Source organism: Leptodactylus fuscus, chromosome 3 (assembly GCF_031893055.1).
Source record: "Leptodactylus fuscus isolate aLepFus1 chromosome 3, aLepFus1.hap2, whole genome shotgun sequence".
NCBI lineage: Eukaryota > Metazoa > Chordata > Amphibia > Anura > Leptodactylidae > Leptodactylus > Leptodactylus fuscus.
In genome coordinates, this window is record NC_134267.1 from 128,718,126 (window position 1) to 128,737,663 (window position 19,538).

Consider the following 19,538-nt stretch of genomic DNA (forward strand, 5'->3'; position numbering starts at 1 on the left):
ACGCGATGCCCCTTGGCTCAGTACAAAATATCATAGTATGTATCAGGAGCCACATTTACTATCCACAATACTGGTGTCTTCTTATGTGAGACTCCAGGTTCTGGTAGCAAGGGCTACATCTGCAGCCTCTATAGCTACACCCCTGTTTGTTTATATATAACCTGGTTGAGATGCTGTATTATGAGTGTCTGTATGACTGTACTGGGCCATGTCATGAAAAGCTAGGAGTCACCTGTGAACCGTCCATGGAGAGTGTGCCTAGAGAAAATGTGTTGAGATGCTGCTCCCTCTCCGGTGGCAAAGAGTACAGTGGGACGTGAAGGGGTTATTTAGAGGTTAAAAAAAAGTGTTTATCATGCTGCAATATGCTTCAAATAGTAAGGCTTTCCATGTTAGGAACATGTTTGTCATACCAATGAGACGGAAACACCCCTTTAAGGGCAAATATCAGCCCTATGCATGGTTGGTGTGAAGATTTCAGTACAGTATAGGGACTCTACAATAATCTCTTCATTCTTTTTATATTAAAGTGTAACAACACAAAAACATGAGGATTGTAAAAAAAACAACCAAGCTAAAACATATTTGTGTTTATTACGTCTTTCAGGAAAAATATTCCATGTATTTTTTTTTATATATGATCCATAGAATTGCGCAGTTATGTGCACAAATTTTATTAAATAAATTAAATTAAAACTAGTAAATTTCAAGCTCTTAAGCATTTCATTTAAGGCAAATACAGTATACCAAGTTATTTGTGATAATTTACCAATAAAATCAACTAAGGGTACCTGCTTTGTCTATTCATGGAGAAAAAGGAACAGGAAAATTTTTTTTTTTTTTCTTTTTAAATAAAAACGATTTCTATATTTTGCAATCATCTGTTAATCAAAATGCAGACCTATGAGATATGGCAATGTACAATGAAATAAAGGCACGTGAAACATCGATTAAAAGAAATGTAAAGGAAAACTTGTATACGTTGTACAATACTTTTAAATGTACAGAATTGTTATTTGGCTAAACGGATGCAGACATTCAAAATAAGTTATTTCTAATACGAGCTGAGATGTTGAGATACCCTAGATAATGTCACAAAATTATTAGTAGTAAAGCTTTAGTAAGAGCAAAATTTTACTACTGAAATAATGAAAAAGAAACCCAAAATGGCGTATGAAATGGCAAACAGGAAAGAGCTTTTTGTGCTTCAGACATCTTGCAGAATTGATCATTCAATCTTTGTTCATGGAGGATAAACAGTAGAATACAATTACTCATTTGTAAGAACATCATCTCAGGACAGGTAGAAGAGTGTTTCTCATCTACCCCATCATATAAGCATGTGTTTCAATATCTATTAACAATGGCTTTGTCAGAACCAAGTCAATCAGTAAAAGAAGTCATTAATAAAAAGAAATTGGCTGTGGTTCTTTTTTTTCTGAAATGATGTCCCTTGAAGCAGGTTTCATAGACATGGACACCATATATACAATATACAGTATGTAAGTACGTTCACATAACAAGCCTATCATTTAACATCCAAGAATACTTTGAAAATAAATGTGGAGGCAGAACTTTTTTTTCATAGTAAACAGGTCAAGTCCTTCACGAAAGAGTTTGTACAGCATTTAGTATGGTTAAGACTGCAGTGACTTTCATGTATTATAAATCTTCATAGCAAAAGAATGTTCCTATGACAAGAATAACCTGAATGTGATGTGCCAACTGTATGCTTGTCACAGCACTATTTCACCAAAAATATACAGAAATCAACATTCTTGTTATATGTGCATTAAACGACTGAAATGAATGAATATGTATGTGTCATCTTGTCACAACTAGCAGCGGTTAAAGTCCAATGTTACTGTTTTCCTTGGTAAAATTGCTAGCAGCTGTAACATCCTTTTCTTGTAAACACCTTATAGTTCTAATCTGGACAGATCATTTTTTTCTATCTAGAAAGTGCTTTCGAATGTACCATTTGTGAAGAGTACCACAAAAATGTAGGGCTCCCAAGATAATATTTTGGAATCATATTAACTCATTTGGTTTCATGGACTTTATAGGTTAGTGGCCATTTAAACCAACCATGGTATACATCATTCTATAGATTATAGGGTTAAAGATATAGAAATATCTTTATGACATGTCTAGCCTTCACTTAAAACATGCGTTTTCATGCAACCAGAAGAAAGTGGCTCATAGATCTTTCATTCAGATTCTTCCCAATTCTTGCACTGCTAATCGTAAGGGCTTTCAAAACAGGTCATGCAATGTTATGAATGATTTAAGGAACTGTAAACCCTACAAAAATGCTATTTGTGTTTGACATGTGGAGGGCTTAGGGTTTCTGTACCATCCCTAGTTTTGCTAATGCTTTGAGATGATCTTGCTATTCCAGTCCTCAAAGAGTCAGATAACAAAGTGGTTTCCACTGTAGGCTCAGAGGCAGCGTCATATGTTTCAGTCTCTGTCTCCAGCTCTTCATCTGCAATAAAAAGTTTTGACTCCCTCCATTGTGGGTAAGCTTCCTGGCTGCCTCTCGAGACGCTTGAGTCACTGCATGATAGCTGTTCATTTAGTTCTTCTGTAGACTGAATTAGATTTTGTACTGAAATTGATTTTCCAAAATCCTTGTGTGTAAAGGGAGCTGAAGACAATACCCCACTATTTGTGTCAAGGCTTTTCCGCCTTACAAAATTTTTAGTTAAATTGGGTTGTGCAGGCTGTACACTTTCTTTTGAGGCAACAAGGCAGGCGGTGACATCACAAACATCCTCTTTTGTGGTCATGGGAATTATATGAATTGGTTCTGGTTTGGTGATATGTTTCAATGGAGATACAGCTGGTATCTGTAGTGTTGTCGGTGCTGTTGGCTTTGAGGCCTGGCTTATTTGGTTTGATATACTGTTTGTTACCACAGTTACAGGTCCATCACTTACATTTGCTGATACCTGTGCTGCTTGGCTATCAACTGTAGGACTAAATCCATAATAAGGAGGTGAATTAAATTCATTTGGTGTAAGTACAAATTGTAACCCCCGGGGGATGTTGGCACTAGCTGATCGGGATATAAATCCACTGTTCTGTGCAGAATTTGACAAATCTTTGCTGTCTATAGGACTTTGATAATCTGAAGTTTGTTCACATTCAAATAGGGGCATCTGAAATGATGCCAATGTCAGTGCTGAGGCAGAGCCTTTCTTTAAGACCTGTTGGTAGATATCAAGTAGGCTGTCTAATTTTGATTCAATTGACTGTACCTATAAAAGAAATAATAATAGTTATGGTTATATAAATGTATATCACATCATTGCCACATAAATACCGAAAGTCTATATCTCAAGCGGCCTCACTGCGTTACATACAGGTTATGGTCTAGTTACCTGTAGCTCTTGGATACCTAACTCTAGATAAGTGTCTTGGATTCAATGAGGCAATACTAGAGCCCCAATTTCGAATAAATTATAGCCCTTTGTACGTTGAGGTGCAGGAAGTGGGTTCTCTGCCCAGATTATTACTGATTAATAGAGATGAGCGAGTACTATTCGAAACAGTAGTTACGAATAGCACGCTCCCATAGGAATGAATGGGAGCGGCCGGCACGCAGGGGGTTAAGCGGCAGGACGCCAGCCCCGGCTGCGTGCCAGCTGTGTCCATTCATTCCGATGGGAGCGTGCTATTCGAAACTACCGTTTCGAATAGTACTCGCTCATCTCTACTAATTAAGGCTAAGGCCCCATGTTGCGAAAACATAGCTTTTTTTTTGTTGCAGATTTTGATGTGTTTTTTTTTCAGCCAAAGCCAGGAATGGATTGAGCAGAAAGGAGAAGTATAAGAACTAGCTATATATTTCCAATTCCTTTTGTAGCCATTTTTGCTTTTGGTTGAAAAAAAGCAGCAAAATCTGCAACATAAAAAGCTAAGTTTCTTCAACTTGGGGCCTCAGTCTAAGGCTGCTTTCACACGGAGTTACGCTTTGGCTTTGGCTCAAAAAACCGCAGCAAAATCTGCAACAAAAAAAGCTGCATTTCCGCAATGTGGGGCCTCAGCCTAAAGGGGTTTTCTGGTATTAAAAAATATTGATGATCTATTCTAAGCATAAGTCATCAATATCAGATTGGTGGGGGTTCAACACTTGGTACTTTCACTGATTAGTAGTTATTAGCAACTAATACACAGAGAATGGAGCAGGAAGCAGACAGCGTCTGTGTAGTGGCCAGATCAGGTTGGATATAATAGAAGATGCTTTATCATCTGTTTTGTAATGAGTTGTAATAGATCTTGATGGATCCCTTTATATTAAAATTGTATCATCAGATTTTCTATTTTTAATGGATAGAATAGCATGTTATTCTTGATGACAAGGGGATGGAAACCTAGTCTTGGGTTTCAATTCTGAATTGGAGCTGTCATCCACTGGCTTCTCATATGTAAAATGTTAATAGAGGAGCAGAGCACAGTGCAGGATCATAGAAGATATTTGTATGGCTGACATCATGTGAAAGGATGTTGGGTGTAATCACAAATATATTAAAAAGTTGCAAGACATTTCCTATAAAGACTGAATATTATTTACGCAAACCACAAATATTAATAATAAAAAAACCCAGAATATTACTTAATACTTTACCTGCTTCTCCACTTTAACTACTCTTCCTAACATGCTGAGGTCATCTCCTGCCTCAATTTCATGTACAGTTTTTTCTCGACTCTTTTTATCAGTTGCTATTTGGCCTTTTCCAAGAATCTGATCAACCCTGAATATGAAAAATAAAGGATATTGTTATTCACACAGCAGCAATATAGCCAAAAATTATAATACAACACAATTTAAAGGATGCAGGTGACAATGCTATTATTTTGTGTAAAGTTATTAAATGTAATCAAGTCACCAGAGCAGGGGTATCCTCATGATCTATTCCTCTGTATGTATTATGAGTAAGAGTTGCCTTTTATTATTGCCTTAGGGCCCCTTCACACGGATTAAACGAGCGTGTATTTTGGCAAAATACACGTGTAAAAATCGGACTCCCATTGACTTCAATGGCATTTTTTTTACACGTGTAAAAAAACACGTCAAAATACACGTGTAAAATGTCATTGAAGTCAATGGGAGTCTTATTTTTACACGTGTATTTTGCCAAAATACATGCGCGTTTACTCCGTGTGAAGGGGCCCTTATATTATTTTATTGAACAGTGTCATGAAATATGTATACACTAGCCTCTGCCCGCGATGTTGTCTGCGTGTTGTTGGCGTCGATGATCTGCCTATATTCAGCAAATTGCTGCCGTTGATGGTTCTCCTGCTCCGGCGTTTCGGCAGTTTTCAAGCTGTCCTGCTGCTGAACTTGTTGCTCGTGCCGTGCCTTTGATTGTTCTGGCATCTCAGCAGCTGTCTGGGATGCCATATAATGAGCGTGTTGTTAATGTCGATGATCCGCCTGCCCCGGCGTTTCGGCTGCTCTAAGAGCCACTTGACCCCTAGCTTGCTCAATCCCCCTGAGCTCCGCTTGAGGAGAAGTCTGTGACTTCTGGCTACCCTCATAGCTCTCATGGTTTTAGAATCTTGTGACGTATTAGATTTTATTTTTCCCAGCATGTTTAAAATTGGCAAACTGCACTATTACTAGTTTTGGAGGCATTTCAGTCATGCCATACGCCCTTTAAGCTTGAAGACACTGTTAAGACTATAACATATTTATTACTAACCGTGTCTGAAGGCTTTTTATCCTGCATAACATATCCAAATGGCCAGCAGAATATTGCTCAATTACATCTTTCACATCATATGGCCGTAAAGTTTCCTTAAATTTCCTCTTGGCTACATGGAACTTCATGATTCTGTGGAAAAAAATCATTTACAAAATTCCTAAATAACTAAATTGAACATAAAAATATGCCCTCCACACATATATAACAAAAAGTATAGGAATCCACTGACCGATTAGGTACATTATGGGGGATTTATTAACCCCCTCTAGCCATCCAGCTTTCTTGCTTAGATAGGTGATAAATTGATGCATCTTTGGTGCAAATCTCTTTCTTGTACTAAAGATGAGCCACATTCCCCATTCTGCGCCTCACTTGCCACTTTTAGCAAATGTGGGCAGAACGGGGCAGGTTTGGGCAGGGATGTCTCAGGTTGACATATTATACAGTTATCTAGAGTAAGGTATAAAAAAATCAATTTGCCAGTTATCTGGTGTGATTTATATAGATTTCCAGTGACTAGGTTATAATCCTAGAAAACACCCATGAAATTTGCAACATGATACATTTTGAGCATCTAGTTTAATAGAAGACATGACTAATTTCAGCTGTTTAAAATATATAAAAGCTGTAAAAATATATACATATTAGTGATAATAAATGTATATAACATTAAATGCCACTATAATTCACTATACATGAAACCAAAGCACACATAAGAATTATTCAAATATAGAAACCTATGAACACTAGTCACCAACTTCCAGTAGTATCTCTTTCATACTGTGGTCTTTTACAATATTACCACTAGAGGGCAGCAGTCACTAAACAATGTCTAACATGAGTGAATCTTGCATGTTAATATGACCGCCCACTTAATAAATGTGATCTGTTTTTAGGCTTCATTGAATTGTCTTAACAGTCACAAACACAGACATGGCTGAGTTCATAATGGAGATAGAGGTTTTGGATTCTGTGTCACCTTTAAAATGCTTACAGTATCTAACAGTATCGACAGTACTAAATCTAAGCTTTTTAGTTTCCAGACTCACTTAGGGCTAGGTCACACGGGGCAAGATGGCAGCAGATTTTGAGGCGGAATCCGCCTCAAAATCCGCTGCCCCCATTGACTTCAATGGGAGCCGCTCACTTCATTTTTCTGCTAGCTAGTAGCAGAAAAAAGAATTGAGCTGCCCTATCTTGCCGCGGATGCCGCGTCTGCAGCACAAGGCTCCAGCCTATTAATTTGGGCCTAATCTATCGCGGAATGCCACGATGGGATGCCAGTGCACCTGCACAAACTGTACATTTCTGTACAGAAGCACTCATACACTGTACTTTTGGGAAACGCATGCTAAAGGACTCAGAAGTACTCAAAAGTAAATCTATAAGTTAGAATATTTACCTTGGTGTGGTATATGACAAAGGTAGGCAACCATTTTTGTACAGTGCACTGATTTAAGTTAAAGAATCAAAGATAAGGTACTTGGGGTGCTGTGCAATAATAATAAGGCTGTATACGACATAACACAGAAGTATTTTCACAAGATGCTTCTAGATGCTGCTCTTTCTAGACACGTTTGTACTTTCCCATTAAAAGCAATAAAAGTACATGTGCAGCACTTAATTACTGGTAAATCTATGCATTCAGGAACATTGTGTGCCTGCACCCTTAAGGTGATGACCAACTATGTATCTGGATGCCGCTACAGCGGCATCTAGTCCTGGGCTTTCACTTTGATGTAAAGCTGCGTTCACATGGTGCATTTTTGCACAAAAATGCATGTATTTTTATTAGAAAATTACCTGCATTTTGTGTGCAAAAATATGCCATCATACAGAAAAATGTTCCCATCATGGCCCCTCCACACAGTACAGTATAATGTCCCATAGTGGCCCCTCCACATGGTATAATATGGTATAATGTTCCATAGTGGCCCTTCCACACAGTATAATGTCGCACAGTGGCCCCTCCACATGGTACAATGCCCCATAGTGGCCCTTTCACATAGTACAGTATAATATTCCATATTGACCCCTCCACACAGTATAGGTATACACTGGGTGCTAGCATACGTGCGCTCCTCATTGAAATCAATGGGAGGCTTTTTCCCCTATTGCTTTCAATGTGATACGCACGTATAACATTGAAAGCAATAGGGAAAAAAGCTTCCCATGGATTTCAATGGGGAGCGCACATATGCCAGCCCCCATTCAAGTCAATGGGAGCTGGTTTTTACGCGCTCATTCTGAACGAATTTTACGTTCAGAATGAGTGGAACGTATACTCTGTGTGAAGGCTCCCTAAGTCTGAAAAGGTTGTGAAACACTTCTCTAGTCTTTCCTATATCCTATAAAGAACCCCTGGGAGGGTAAAGCCCATAAACCCAAAGACAAATTTAAAGAGGACCTTTCACCATTTTGTCCATAGGCAGTTCTATATACTGCCGGAAAGCTGACAGTGCGCTGAGTTCAGCGCACTGTCGGCTTTCCCGATCTGGGTCCAGTGTGAAGAGCTTACGGTCCGGTACCGTAGCTCTTCTATGGTCAGAAGGGCGTTTCTGACAGTTAGCCAGAGACGTCCTTCTTCACAGCACAGCCAATCGCACTGTGCTGTGAGAGCCGGGAGGAACGTCCCTCCCTCTGCTCTTAGTACTCGTCCATAGACGAGCATTATCAGGGAGGGAGGGGGGAGTTCCTCCCGGCTCTCACAGCACAGCGCGATTGGCTGTGCTGTGAAGAAGGACGTCTCTGGCTAACTGTCAGAAACGCCCTTCTGACCATAGAAGAGCTACGGTACCGGGACCGTAAGCTCTTCACACCGGGCACAGATCGGGAAAGCCGAGAGTGTGCTGAACTCAGCACACTGTCAGCTTTCCGGCAGTATATAGAACTGCCTGTGTGCAAAATGGTGAAAGGTCCTCTTTAAGAGATTCTGTCATCCCCACTGAATGCCTGTTTTAGTAAAATACTTGTGTTCCTTGTGAAATAAGAATTCTGTAGCAGCATGTCTTACAACTCTGCATAATGCTTTTGTGGATCTTATCTTCTCCGGAACACCACAAGTATCTGACCACCCAGCACTTATCGTGCCTAGTGCAGCTTAGTATTGGAGAGCCAGAGACTTGCACAGCTATGAAAATTTCCCATTACACTTTCCGTCGAGAGTATACATTTGGTTTCTAGAGACATGTACTATAACATATCAGAACAGGTTCAACTTTTCAAATTTGGACTCCTGTTGACTTGCAATTTGTTGGTGTTTGTTGAAACAGAAAAGTATTTGAATGCAAATGTAAATGAAAGCCCTGAAAGAAAGCCCTAGCATAGGAAAATATCAGATGAGATTGCATCCAGATGATCTGTTCTAACAGCTACTTTACACCTGGGGGCGTCCATTTTCATGACTATCGCATACATTGCAGTGAAAACGGACAAAAATAGAACGTGACCTTTATTTTGATGGTCTTTCATAACAGACAGTGAAATTAATGCAGTTGCTAAAAAACTGTCATGTGAGTATAGGGTTATAGGAGTGACACAGCAAGCCTGTCCACTGCATAGCAGTTTTTCTGGTAAATTGCAGCACCGTGTCTATTATTTTCCTATGAATGGTTTGTTAGTTTGTAAATGTTTTTAAACAACTATGTGTGAAATAAAGATTTGTCATTATTTTTGTATAATTAAAGGTTGAGCGTAATATTGGTATACAAGGTTTCCTGTTTTGTTTTTTTTTCCTACAAGCACGCACTGCTTGTCCACTAACAGCTTACGGCACTTGGAGGCTGCTAGAACAAATGATCTGTTTGGAATCTGGGTGTCAGACCACCATAGATGGCATACAGATGACCTACTTAATGGATAGGTCTCATCGTTATGAAAATTCGATGGACTTTCTGCTTCAATTATACGTATATGTAAGCCACCAGCACTTCCGTAGGTATAATTGACATGCTGCAATTTCCAAAAACATAACGTTTTTGAAAATCACAGCATTTCTGCTCTGGGTATATTTTACAATGTGTGGATGGGATTTGCTACTTTGCAAGGACTATAAAACGTTGTGGCCTTTGGCAACCTGAGTTATAGAAACACAGCTTTTTTGTTACAGATTTTGATGCAGTGTTTTGACCCAAAGCCAAATGTGGATTGAGCAGAAAGGAGAAGTATAAGGACTTCCTATATATTTCCCATTCCTTTTGTAGCCATTCTTGCTTTTGGTTGAAAAAAAGCTGCAAAATCTGCAACATAAAAAGCTAAGTTTCTTCAACTTGGGGCCTCAGTCTAAGGCTGCTTTCACACGGAGTTACGCTCTGCTCATTCAGACACGTAAACACATGTCAAAGTGACCGCTGTAATGTGTTACAAAAAATAATCTTGGTTAAATGCATTCTAAAGTTATTATTCCATAAATTCTGATGAAATTCTGTATGCTATACAATCACCTGACATTGCTATGGGCAATCCGAGTACTGAGAGTGAATTAAACAGGAATGTCCAACAACTTTAATGTTGTAGTAGCATTGTATCCACAAAGTAACTGTTATTCAATTTTTTTTCCATAAATCAACAGTTCAGATGAATAGAAGACCTTTGTACTATGTCTCATCAGGGGAGGAAAGGTGATATCTTACAGACTGATCAGATTACCTAGAAGTCTATGGAGAGGGGAGAACAGAGGATGAAAAGGAGCCTAGTGAGTGACACTGAGACACAGATACATTACCGTGTTTCCCCGAAGATAAGACAGTGTCTTATATTAAATTGTCGTCCTAAATATAGGACATGTCTTATTTTCAGGGGATGTCTTATTACAACTGGTGGTCATGCCGGCACTTCCTTAGCAGAGCATCAGCATGACTGTCGGTTGTAGGTAGTGTAGGGGAGGGGGGAAGGTATCATACTTACCGTTCCCATCTTCGTAGCAGCGCTGGTGCTGCTGTTCGTCCCAGCAGTGATGGGCGGGGCTTAGCAAGCCTTTGGGGGCGGGGCTTAGCAGGCCTTTCATGGGCGGGGCTTAGCGATCCTCAATTCACTGACAGCAGCCGGCTGGATGCCATGCTCTGTGCTCGGTGCCTCTTCTGTATGCCGGCTGCTGCCTCTGCCTCTGGGATGAGCTGGGAGAGCTCATCCTACAGCAGCAGGGACAGTGGACACAACAGCAGAGGCAGCAGCCGGATTTCCTTTGCACACCGAGCACATCGCACAGTGTTCAGTTGGCTGCAAAGATTTTTAGGCATGCCTTATTTTTTGGGGGTGCCTTATATTAGGCAATTCAATAGAAACCCCCCGTATGCCTTACTTTCGGGGGCTGTCCTATTTTCAGGGAAACATGGTATGTCTCTTATAACAGTGTTCAGTACTTTTCCACCACTTTTCCAGTTGAATATAGTAGTATTGAGCAGTATATATGTGGATAAAACTGATGAGTTAGATATCCTGCTGCTATCTGCTCTAAGGCATCTGTGTCAGTGTTTCTTTTCTTGTCAATAACTTGACTCCTGTTCCTACTTCCCTTTTTCAACATAAACTTCTGTGGGCTGTAGCCTGACTTCAGAGAAGAAGGGTCAAGTCAAGGAAGACAGAAACATTTTTCTCTGAAGAGATATAGGAGAGATCCTATTTACATCAATAGCCTCATTCTTGTCACATTGAAGTATGTATACATTTTCTATAAGTATAGTGTGGCACACAGTTCAGTTTGCATTTTGTTTATTAATATTTTCGGGATGTGCATGAGTAGATATGTACTGCTAATATTTAAGAAGGCAAATGCCTTTACTTTTTACTAACCTGATTGCTCGGATGACTGTTTTAAGAGCTGGAGTTAGATCTTCGACTGATACATCACAGTGACACCCTTTGTCATCATGCACTTCCTCAGTTCCAAGGTTGACGTCAGCTAAAAAGATAAGATTAGACTAATCTAAGAAGATATTCATAGGAATTTCAGAACTCCAGCCTTTTATGGTTAAAGCTGCTATAGACATGTTTGGTATATGATTAAATTGCACACAGTACACACCACAGTATGTTTGTTGCTGCTCACCAACAAACACTTAAATTTTGATTATTGTTGATCTGTTTAATCCAGGATCTGGATTGTTGGATAAACCTTTCTCCTTGGTAGACCCAACACAAGTTCATATTGCCAGCCTTTTGTTCATCATTTTTTTCTGCCCTCTTTTCTAATTCACCTTTCTTTATAGGATCACTGCATTCGGAAGGTTATTATATATTACTAATACCAAGACGTTGAACTTTTGACACTTAAAGGGGTATTCCCATGAACATAATCATTTTAAAATTTGTAGATAATTAAAAGTTAAACATTTTTACAGATATAACATTTTGCATTGTTTTAAAGATTTTCTCTAAATAATCTAGTGGGGAAAAGTTGTTGTCTTGATCGGATATCAGTGGATACGACCATGAATGTAGGAACTTTCTAAGGCCAGAAACCCAGCCATGATTTCCTTATTGTGGCTGGAATATATTCTGATACATGTAGTGTCCCTGCCTGATAAGCCATCTACAATAACAAAATCAGGCCTGTGTTTCTGATGAGTTCCAGACCATAGAAACTTTCTGCATTTGTGGTTTATCCATTGGCAACCGATCAAGACAACAACTTGTGACCAGAAGATATTTAGAGAAAATCTATTAAAATCTGCATAATTAATTACCTATATTTGCAAAAATGTTAACTTTTAATTATCTACAAATACAGATATGATTATATTAATTGGAATACCCCTTTAAGTATCTATGACACCTTATTATGGTAATATGATGTGCAGCATTATACCAGCAGACCACTAAGGGTGCATTCACACTGAGTAAACGCTAGTTTATTTTGTAGAGTAAAATTACACTTGTAAATTTTGCTATCCCATTGACTTCAATGATATTTTTTTACAAGTGTAAAAATACGCCTGTAAAAAATACGCCTGTAAAAAATACGCCTGTAAAAATACGCCTGTAAAATGTCATTGAAGTCAATGGGATAGCAAAATTTACAAGTGTAATTTTACTCTACAAAATAAGCTAGCGTTTACTCAGTGTGAATGCACCCTAATAGAGATGGATGAGAAGGAAATGATTATTTGATCCTTTGCTGATTTTGTAAGTTTTCCCACTGACAAAGACATAAACAATCTATAATTTTAAGGGTAGGTTAATTTTAATACTGAGAGATAGAATATCAAAAATATAATCCAGAAAATCACATTGTATACATTTTATAAATTTATTTGCATTTTGCCTAGAAAAATATTTATTTGATTCCCCCCCACACACATCATCTATACATCATTAGGATTTTGAGGCTGTCGCTTGGCAACTCTGAGCTTCAGCTCCCTCCATAGGTTTTCTATGAGATTAAAGTCTGGAGACTGGCTAGGCCACTCCATGACCTTAATTTGTTTCAGTTTGAGCCACTCCTATGTTGCCTTGGCTGTATGTTTTGGGTTATTGTCCTGCTGGAAGACCCAGCCACAACCCATTTTTAATGTCCTGGCGGAGGGAAAGAGTTTGTCACTTGGGATTTTACAGTACGTGACTCCATCCATTCTCCCATTGATGCAGTGAAGTAGTCCTCTGCCCTTAGCAGAGAAACACCCCCAAAACATAATATTTCCACTTCCATGCTTGACAGTGGGGAAGGTGTTCTTTGGGTTATAGGCAGCATTTCTCTTCCTCCAAACATGGCAAGTTAATGCCAAAGAGCTCAATTTATGTCTCATCTGACCAATCTGGATGATTCTGAGAGTGTTTGGGAGAAGGTGCTCTGATCAGATGAGACAAAAATTGAGCTCTTTGCTATTTACTCAACTCTCCGTGTTTGGAGGAAGAGAAATGCTGCCTATGACCAAAAGAAAACTGAAAGTAGGTCAGATACAGATGTGCTTCATATTGTACATAATGCAAGCCAAAATATCATGGTAAACCATACACTAAATAGTCCCTAACCATAATGAGATGAAGTCTATACCATGCTTTTTAGTGATTTCATCAATTCTGATTTTTGAATGGTTCAGTATCATTTACATTTACTCTTATAATTTGGTGTAAAATTAAAGATGGATATAGGGACTTCATCTCATTATGGTTAGGGACATTTTTGGTTCAGTGTCTGAGTGATTAATTTCATCAACTTGAGCATAGTGTGGAAAATTATGCAACTACATGGCATGACTGTAATAATTGTTACTGTATGTGGGGCCATTTATTTATCTTCTCTCATCTCACACTATTTAGTGTACGGTTTACCATATGAGATTTTGTCTTGCATTATGTACAATATGAAGCAATGCCCAATGAGGATAGAAGGGTGAAGTTGAGTTCACTCCTCCTTATACATTCTCAGAATGTAAACACCTTGATCATCATTTCCTGGTTTCGTCGATGCTATGTTAGCGTTGGCGGTCCCATGACAACAGCCTCGTTATCATTCTTCAATGGAAGCAGGCGGAGAACTACTAACACACCACATGTGTGTATGAGCAAGACTGGTCAGTAGCGCTTTGTTCTACATATATAGACTTTGATGGCGTTCGCTCAGTGCTTAACATTAGAAGTACCGCTGCCCATCATCAGGGCATCGGGAACTGCGGTTTTCACTGCATTACCTTTGTTAGTTTGGGTCTGTTTATCGCTAACTACTCACTAGACAATCCTGATGAACCCAGTGTTAGAATTATTCACTATGGGAAATGCATTGAGAGCTTTTTTGAAGAGTGGTAGTGAGGGGGATCTCTAGTAAGCCTGCATATAAATCAGCTGTAGGTCTGTGACTCACTATATTTATCCTCATATCCCCTTTCACTACTGGGAGTGCTTTCAGGCTAGTACAGAGTATATAATTTGCCTTAACCCCTTTCTTGCACTACCCCTTAGAGTTTGTCATAATAGTGTGTAGGTTGAGTAATTTACCTATAGTATAGCTGTAAGAGATCCACATTATCCTATTGTGGATTCCCTAACTAGTATAGTAGAATGTTATAGGGGTTTGGATAGCATTACATCATCCTTCTAGCCCCATAGACACATTATATGGGATGCTGTATAAGTATGTGGGGCAGAGGGGGGGGGGGTTATTGACATTAACAGAAGACTGTGGAGCACATTTTTAAAAATAATTTTCCTGTGGACAACTCCTTTAAGATAGGGCATATTAAATTAGCATGATTCTGACTTTTAGGACCCCCAGATCGGTCCCAGAATTGCTAGGCGCTGCTCACTCACTATATTCTTGATAACAGCAGTTATGCGTAATACAGTTGTAACCAATTAAAATCTCTGAGATACCACTGAAGCTTCAATAACTGCTGCTATCAAGAGTATACTGTAGGGATGGGGTAGGGGGCTCCCAGTCAAAATTTGCAACAACTGGAAAAGAAACAAAGTGTAAACAATGGGAGGAATAACTTCACATATCACCCAAAGAATCATTACTAAAGCAATGTATTTAGTAAAACTCTTGAATGACATAAGCTTGCATTATAGATAGGAGCCTTGAATTGGGAATACACAAGGGAAGAACATGGTTGCTACAGCCCTTCAACAATTGCATATCTTAATTAGGAGGGGAAACAAATATTCTTGTTCATGTTCACATCTACATCAGAGTCTACGTAGAAGGAGACTCCCCCACAGCTTCCACCGAAAATCGGAGACAGAAGAGTCCTGCACAGAGACTTTTCTCTCCATCGGCTTCAATATAAAAATCGTTGTAAACCGAAGGACACCTGGTAGACTCCATTATAGTCTATGGCGTCTGCGGGTGTCTGCTGGTAACTGCTGTTTTAGTGAAAGGCTTCTCCATAATTCAGGTCCCCTGGTAGACTTGAACAATGGAGATACCAGCATTAGTGTGCCTCATAGCCTCATGCTGTATGTATTCTTTCTATGACAGAGGCTTTTTTTAATTTAATTTCAATGCAAGATCTACTATTGTTCTGAAAATATCTTTGCATACTGAAGTTACTGCCAACTGTATTTTTTATGAGAAAATGTCATTTGAGTTTGCTATATGCTTTTCTAATATGCAATGCAGATAATTTATTATACAATATTAAATAGCTTTTAAGCAAACATAGAAGAAGCTTTATTGCACCATTCTGCAGAATGTGCAGACTAAATCAGAAGCAAAAGAAATGTGTCAGGTTTAGCAAAGTGTTTCTAGTTGAAGTACATCCACAGTTATTCCTTTGCTTCAAAAAGGTGCGCTATATTAGATCATGTAGATGTACAGATTAGTATTCAGGATCAGTTTTCAAAATGCTACAAGTTCTCTGCACAGTTTTTAGCTAAACTTTAGTTAAAAGTATTACAGTTAGATTATTTTCATTCATTTTGTGATGAAATTCAGAATTTATTGGATTTGTTATCAAAGGATTCTGGGAATACAATTCCGTAAAACAGTTTTCTGGGCTAAAAATATTATGACCTCACCAGACGGTAGAGGTTTGCCACCTTTCACCCCCACCAATCAGCTGTTGTCCACAGCTGATACATAGAGGAGCAGGAAATAGCCCTCTTCTCTGCAGTGGTCTGACCAGATTACTACAGATCAGCGCACACTGACCTGCACATTAACTGTAAAGCTATGAAAGCAGTGTTTCCATAACTTACATTATCCTCCATGGAAGTTACAGGACCAACATAGAGCTGCACTGCTTCGCTGTTCCTGTAAGTTCCACACTAGTGCCAGGACAGGGAGCAATTATTCCTATCTCAACAGCAGTTTCCAAGTTGGAAACACTTTTGTGTCAAGCAGCCATGAAATGAGATGAAGTTGCCCCACCCACACCAAGGTGGCCTTAAATACTCAAAATTCTATTTCCTAGAACCCAGCATTCTTAAAGGGACACTGGTATCACTGTAGAGGGAAACGTCAAAGCCAGGATAGGTTTTGCATCAGCATTTGGATTTCCATGCAAAATCAGTTTTTGAAACCATCTCAAAATCCTCAAAAACTGATTTTGAACAGTTCGTTTTCAAACTCATTGATTTCAATGGGTTGTAGAAACCATCCACAGATTTGCATTTGGAGCATTTCCATCTGGTATCCACTCTTTTGGACAGAGAAAAAGTCGACCTTGCAGCTCAGGAACTGAACTAGACTACATGCGTCTAGACTGGTCATCCCCATGATATTAGGAGGAAACAGAGAAGAGGCTGCAAAACACTGAGAATAATTTTCTTTGATTTCTCCAGTGCTTTTAACACCATACAGCCAAGGCTACTGAGGGACAAGCTGGCCCTTGTTGGAGTTGATCTCCAACTGGATCCTAGACTACCTCACACACCGACCAAAGTATGTGAGAGCTCGGGGCTGTGTGTCAGACACCATGATCTGTAGTGCAGGGGCACCACAAGGTACAGTTCTTGCCCCTTTTCTCTTCACACTTTAACCTGCTGACTTTAGGTGCAACTCATCTAGCTGCTACTTACAAAAGTACTCCGATGACTCTACAATAGTAGGCCTCATCACAGACGGAGATGAGAGGGAGAACAGAGAATTAAACTGGGATTTTGTGGAATGGTGCCAGCGGAACCACCTCAGGATTAATGCTGGGAAGGCCAAGGAGATGGTGGTGGAGTTTAGTAAGCGGAGATGTGCTTCGAATCCGATGGTCATCCAGGAGACAGGTATAAGTACCTGGGTGTGCTCCTCAATAACGAGCTAGACTGGGCGGATCACCTGGATGAGCTGCACAGAAAGGGTCCCAGTAGGCTCTACCTGCTCAGGCGGCTGAGGGCCTTTGAAGTCCAAAAGGGCATTTCTTAGGGTGACAGAAGGATACTGCAAATGGTGAGTTCCATGCTAGGGAATAACTCCTATCCCATGCATGAGACTGTGACAGCTCTGGGCAGTACTGTCAGCGACCGACTACTTCACCCCAAGTGTGAGAAGGAGTGCTATCGGAGGTCAATCCTCTAAAACCGTGGTTAGGTTGTATAATCAACACTAGGCTAAGTGTAGAGCACCCCACACAGAGAATAAAATGATACTGAAGGTTTTTTTGTTATGACGCCTACTATCTTTTTTTTATTTTTCTATTCTGAGCTTTTGTATGTTGTTTTTCTTGTATTATTATTCTATTACCTATGCTGCAGTAACACACTGAATTTCCCCATGGTGGGATTATTAAAGGATTATTTCTTATTAAGAAATATATGTTTTCTTCTCCACTTTTCAGGCTGTGTTACTTTCTAAATATTAACCTATTATGGGGGGGGGGGGAGTTTGCAAGAAAATGCATTCAAATAATGCTGCTACTCCTTTCTATTCTATGCAATGCTCGGCTTGAAGATAAGAGGTTACAGGTTCACAGAATTAGGCAATAAGTTTGTTTTCCTTATGGGCAAGTTTACAAAGGTTGTGGTAAATTTTTTGCAGCTATATTGTTCACCAAGAATTGCGTAATGGTTATCTAACTGAAGCTGACTAACCAGCCAATTGTAGCCTCTTACTCCACTCTTCCCTTCTCCATAGGATTCTGTGTGTGACACTGGGTAAAGAGATATAATTTTATGTAAACAACAGTCAGACTGAAGGCTTTGAAGTGACAGTAGTGCTATGCTTGTATTTCGGTGAAGAGGTAGAAGTGCTTGTCCAAATGCAGCAGTCTCTTCAAACTGTTGATCAGTGGGGTTTCTCGAGTGTCAGACCCCAATCAATTTGACTAATGACATATCTGAACAATAAGCCATCAGTCTATAAAAAAAAAACCTTTAAGCCTGCATTCACACGGAGTAACGTGACCTGGCATGTATACACCGTGTGAGATTTTGAGCGCCGTATACGCTCCCATTGATTTCAGTGGGAGCCTGGATTGTATACTCTGCGTTATTTTTGTTATTTTGAAATCAATGGGAGCGTATACGGCGCTCAAAATTTCACACGGCGTATACGTGCCAGGTCATGCGGCACGTTACTCTGTGTGAATGCACCCTAAAACAGTTATCAAGGCTGCTTTCTTAACTATCCTTGTGGAAGTTATTTGTGGTCAGTCCTTGAGTAGATCAGTATTCTGTCAATCACAATCCAGAACCAGGATTTGAATCACCTCCATCTTTTCGGCAATTTCTTAATAAAACGTTATGAAGATATTAACAGAACTGCTAGATCACTTCTAAAAATGCTAATCAAGGTAAAAGTGAAATACCAATTCCTTAGGATTTTCCACTTGCTCTATTAAATCCAGATGGCTAGAGATGGAGGAGATAGGCAATGGTGTTGATAGAGCGTTAGGTCTGGGTCTCAATCACATTTTCAATATGCTGTTTTGCTAGAAGCAAGGTTTATCCATTTGTATGTACATACTATAACTATGAATGGCATTTGCCCTGGTTATGCATTTCATGTAGGAAGATTGTTGGAGTAAACAGGTGGGGATGTTCTGTACGATGCAGCTCTTTTCCTGTAGTACATAGTCTCTTTTTCCTCTAATAGAAACCTTTTTGTCTATGAATGAGTTGATTCAGTAAATGTCTATTAGTCATGTAAGAGCTTAAAAAATACTAGGACTATATTTTATGTGGCATTGACGATTTATGTATGCCTTTGGCATCTGTGTTTTACCAGCATTGCCTTATTCAGTAATGTTTTTAAGTGTTTCTTGACAACACTCTTTGAAGGCGGTGGAACTATCACACCATTCTAATCTAGTGTCTAGAGTTTTGCTTTAACAGTACTTACAATACAATCTGTTTACTAACTGACGTTTTTTTAATCATTTTTTTGGTGTCACTTTGTAGTACTGTATACCCAAATGTAATCCAATATGTATACTAAAAAGCCTCATGAGGAAAAAG

The 19,538-nt window shown here is 39.3% G+C and overlaps 1 protein-coding gene across 2 annotated transcripts in view; it reads right to left on the bottom strand.

Moving 5' to 3' along the window:
• Positions 1–646: 646 nt before the first annotated feature.
• Positions 647–19,538, bottom strand: part of KCNQ5 (potassium voltage-gated channel subfamily Q member 5) — a 504,835-nt gene continuing 485,943 nt past the window's right edge. For both annotated transcript variants that reach the window (XM_075268353.1, XM_075268351.1), the window contains 4 exons: positions 11,508–11,616; positions 5,715–5,846; positions 4,634–4,760; positions 647–3,263 (listed from right to left, as the gene is read on the bottom strand). In XM_075268353.1, the coding sequence (XP_075124454.1) occupies positions 2,316–3,263; positions 4,634–4,760; positions 5,715–5,846; positions 11,508–11,616 (1,316 nt within the window). In that variant the 3' untranslated portion in view covers positions 647–2,315. The remainder of the gene's footprint in view (positions 3,264–4,633; positions 4,761–5,714; positions 5,847–11,507; positions 11,617–19,538) is intronic.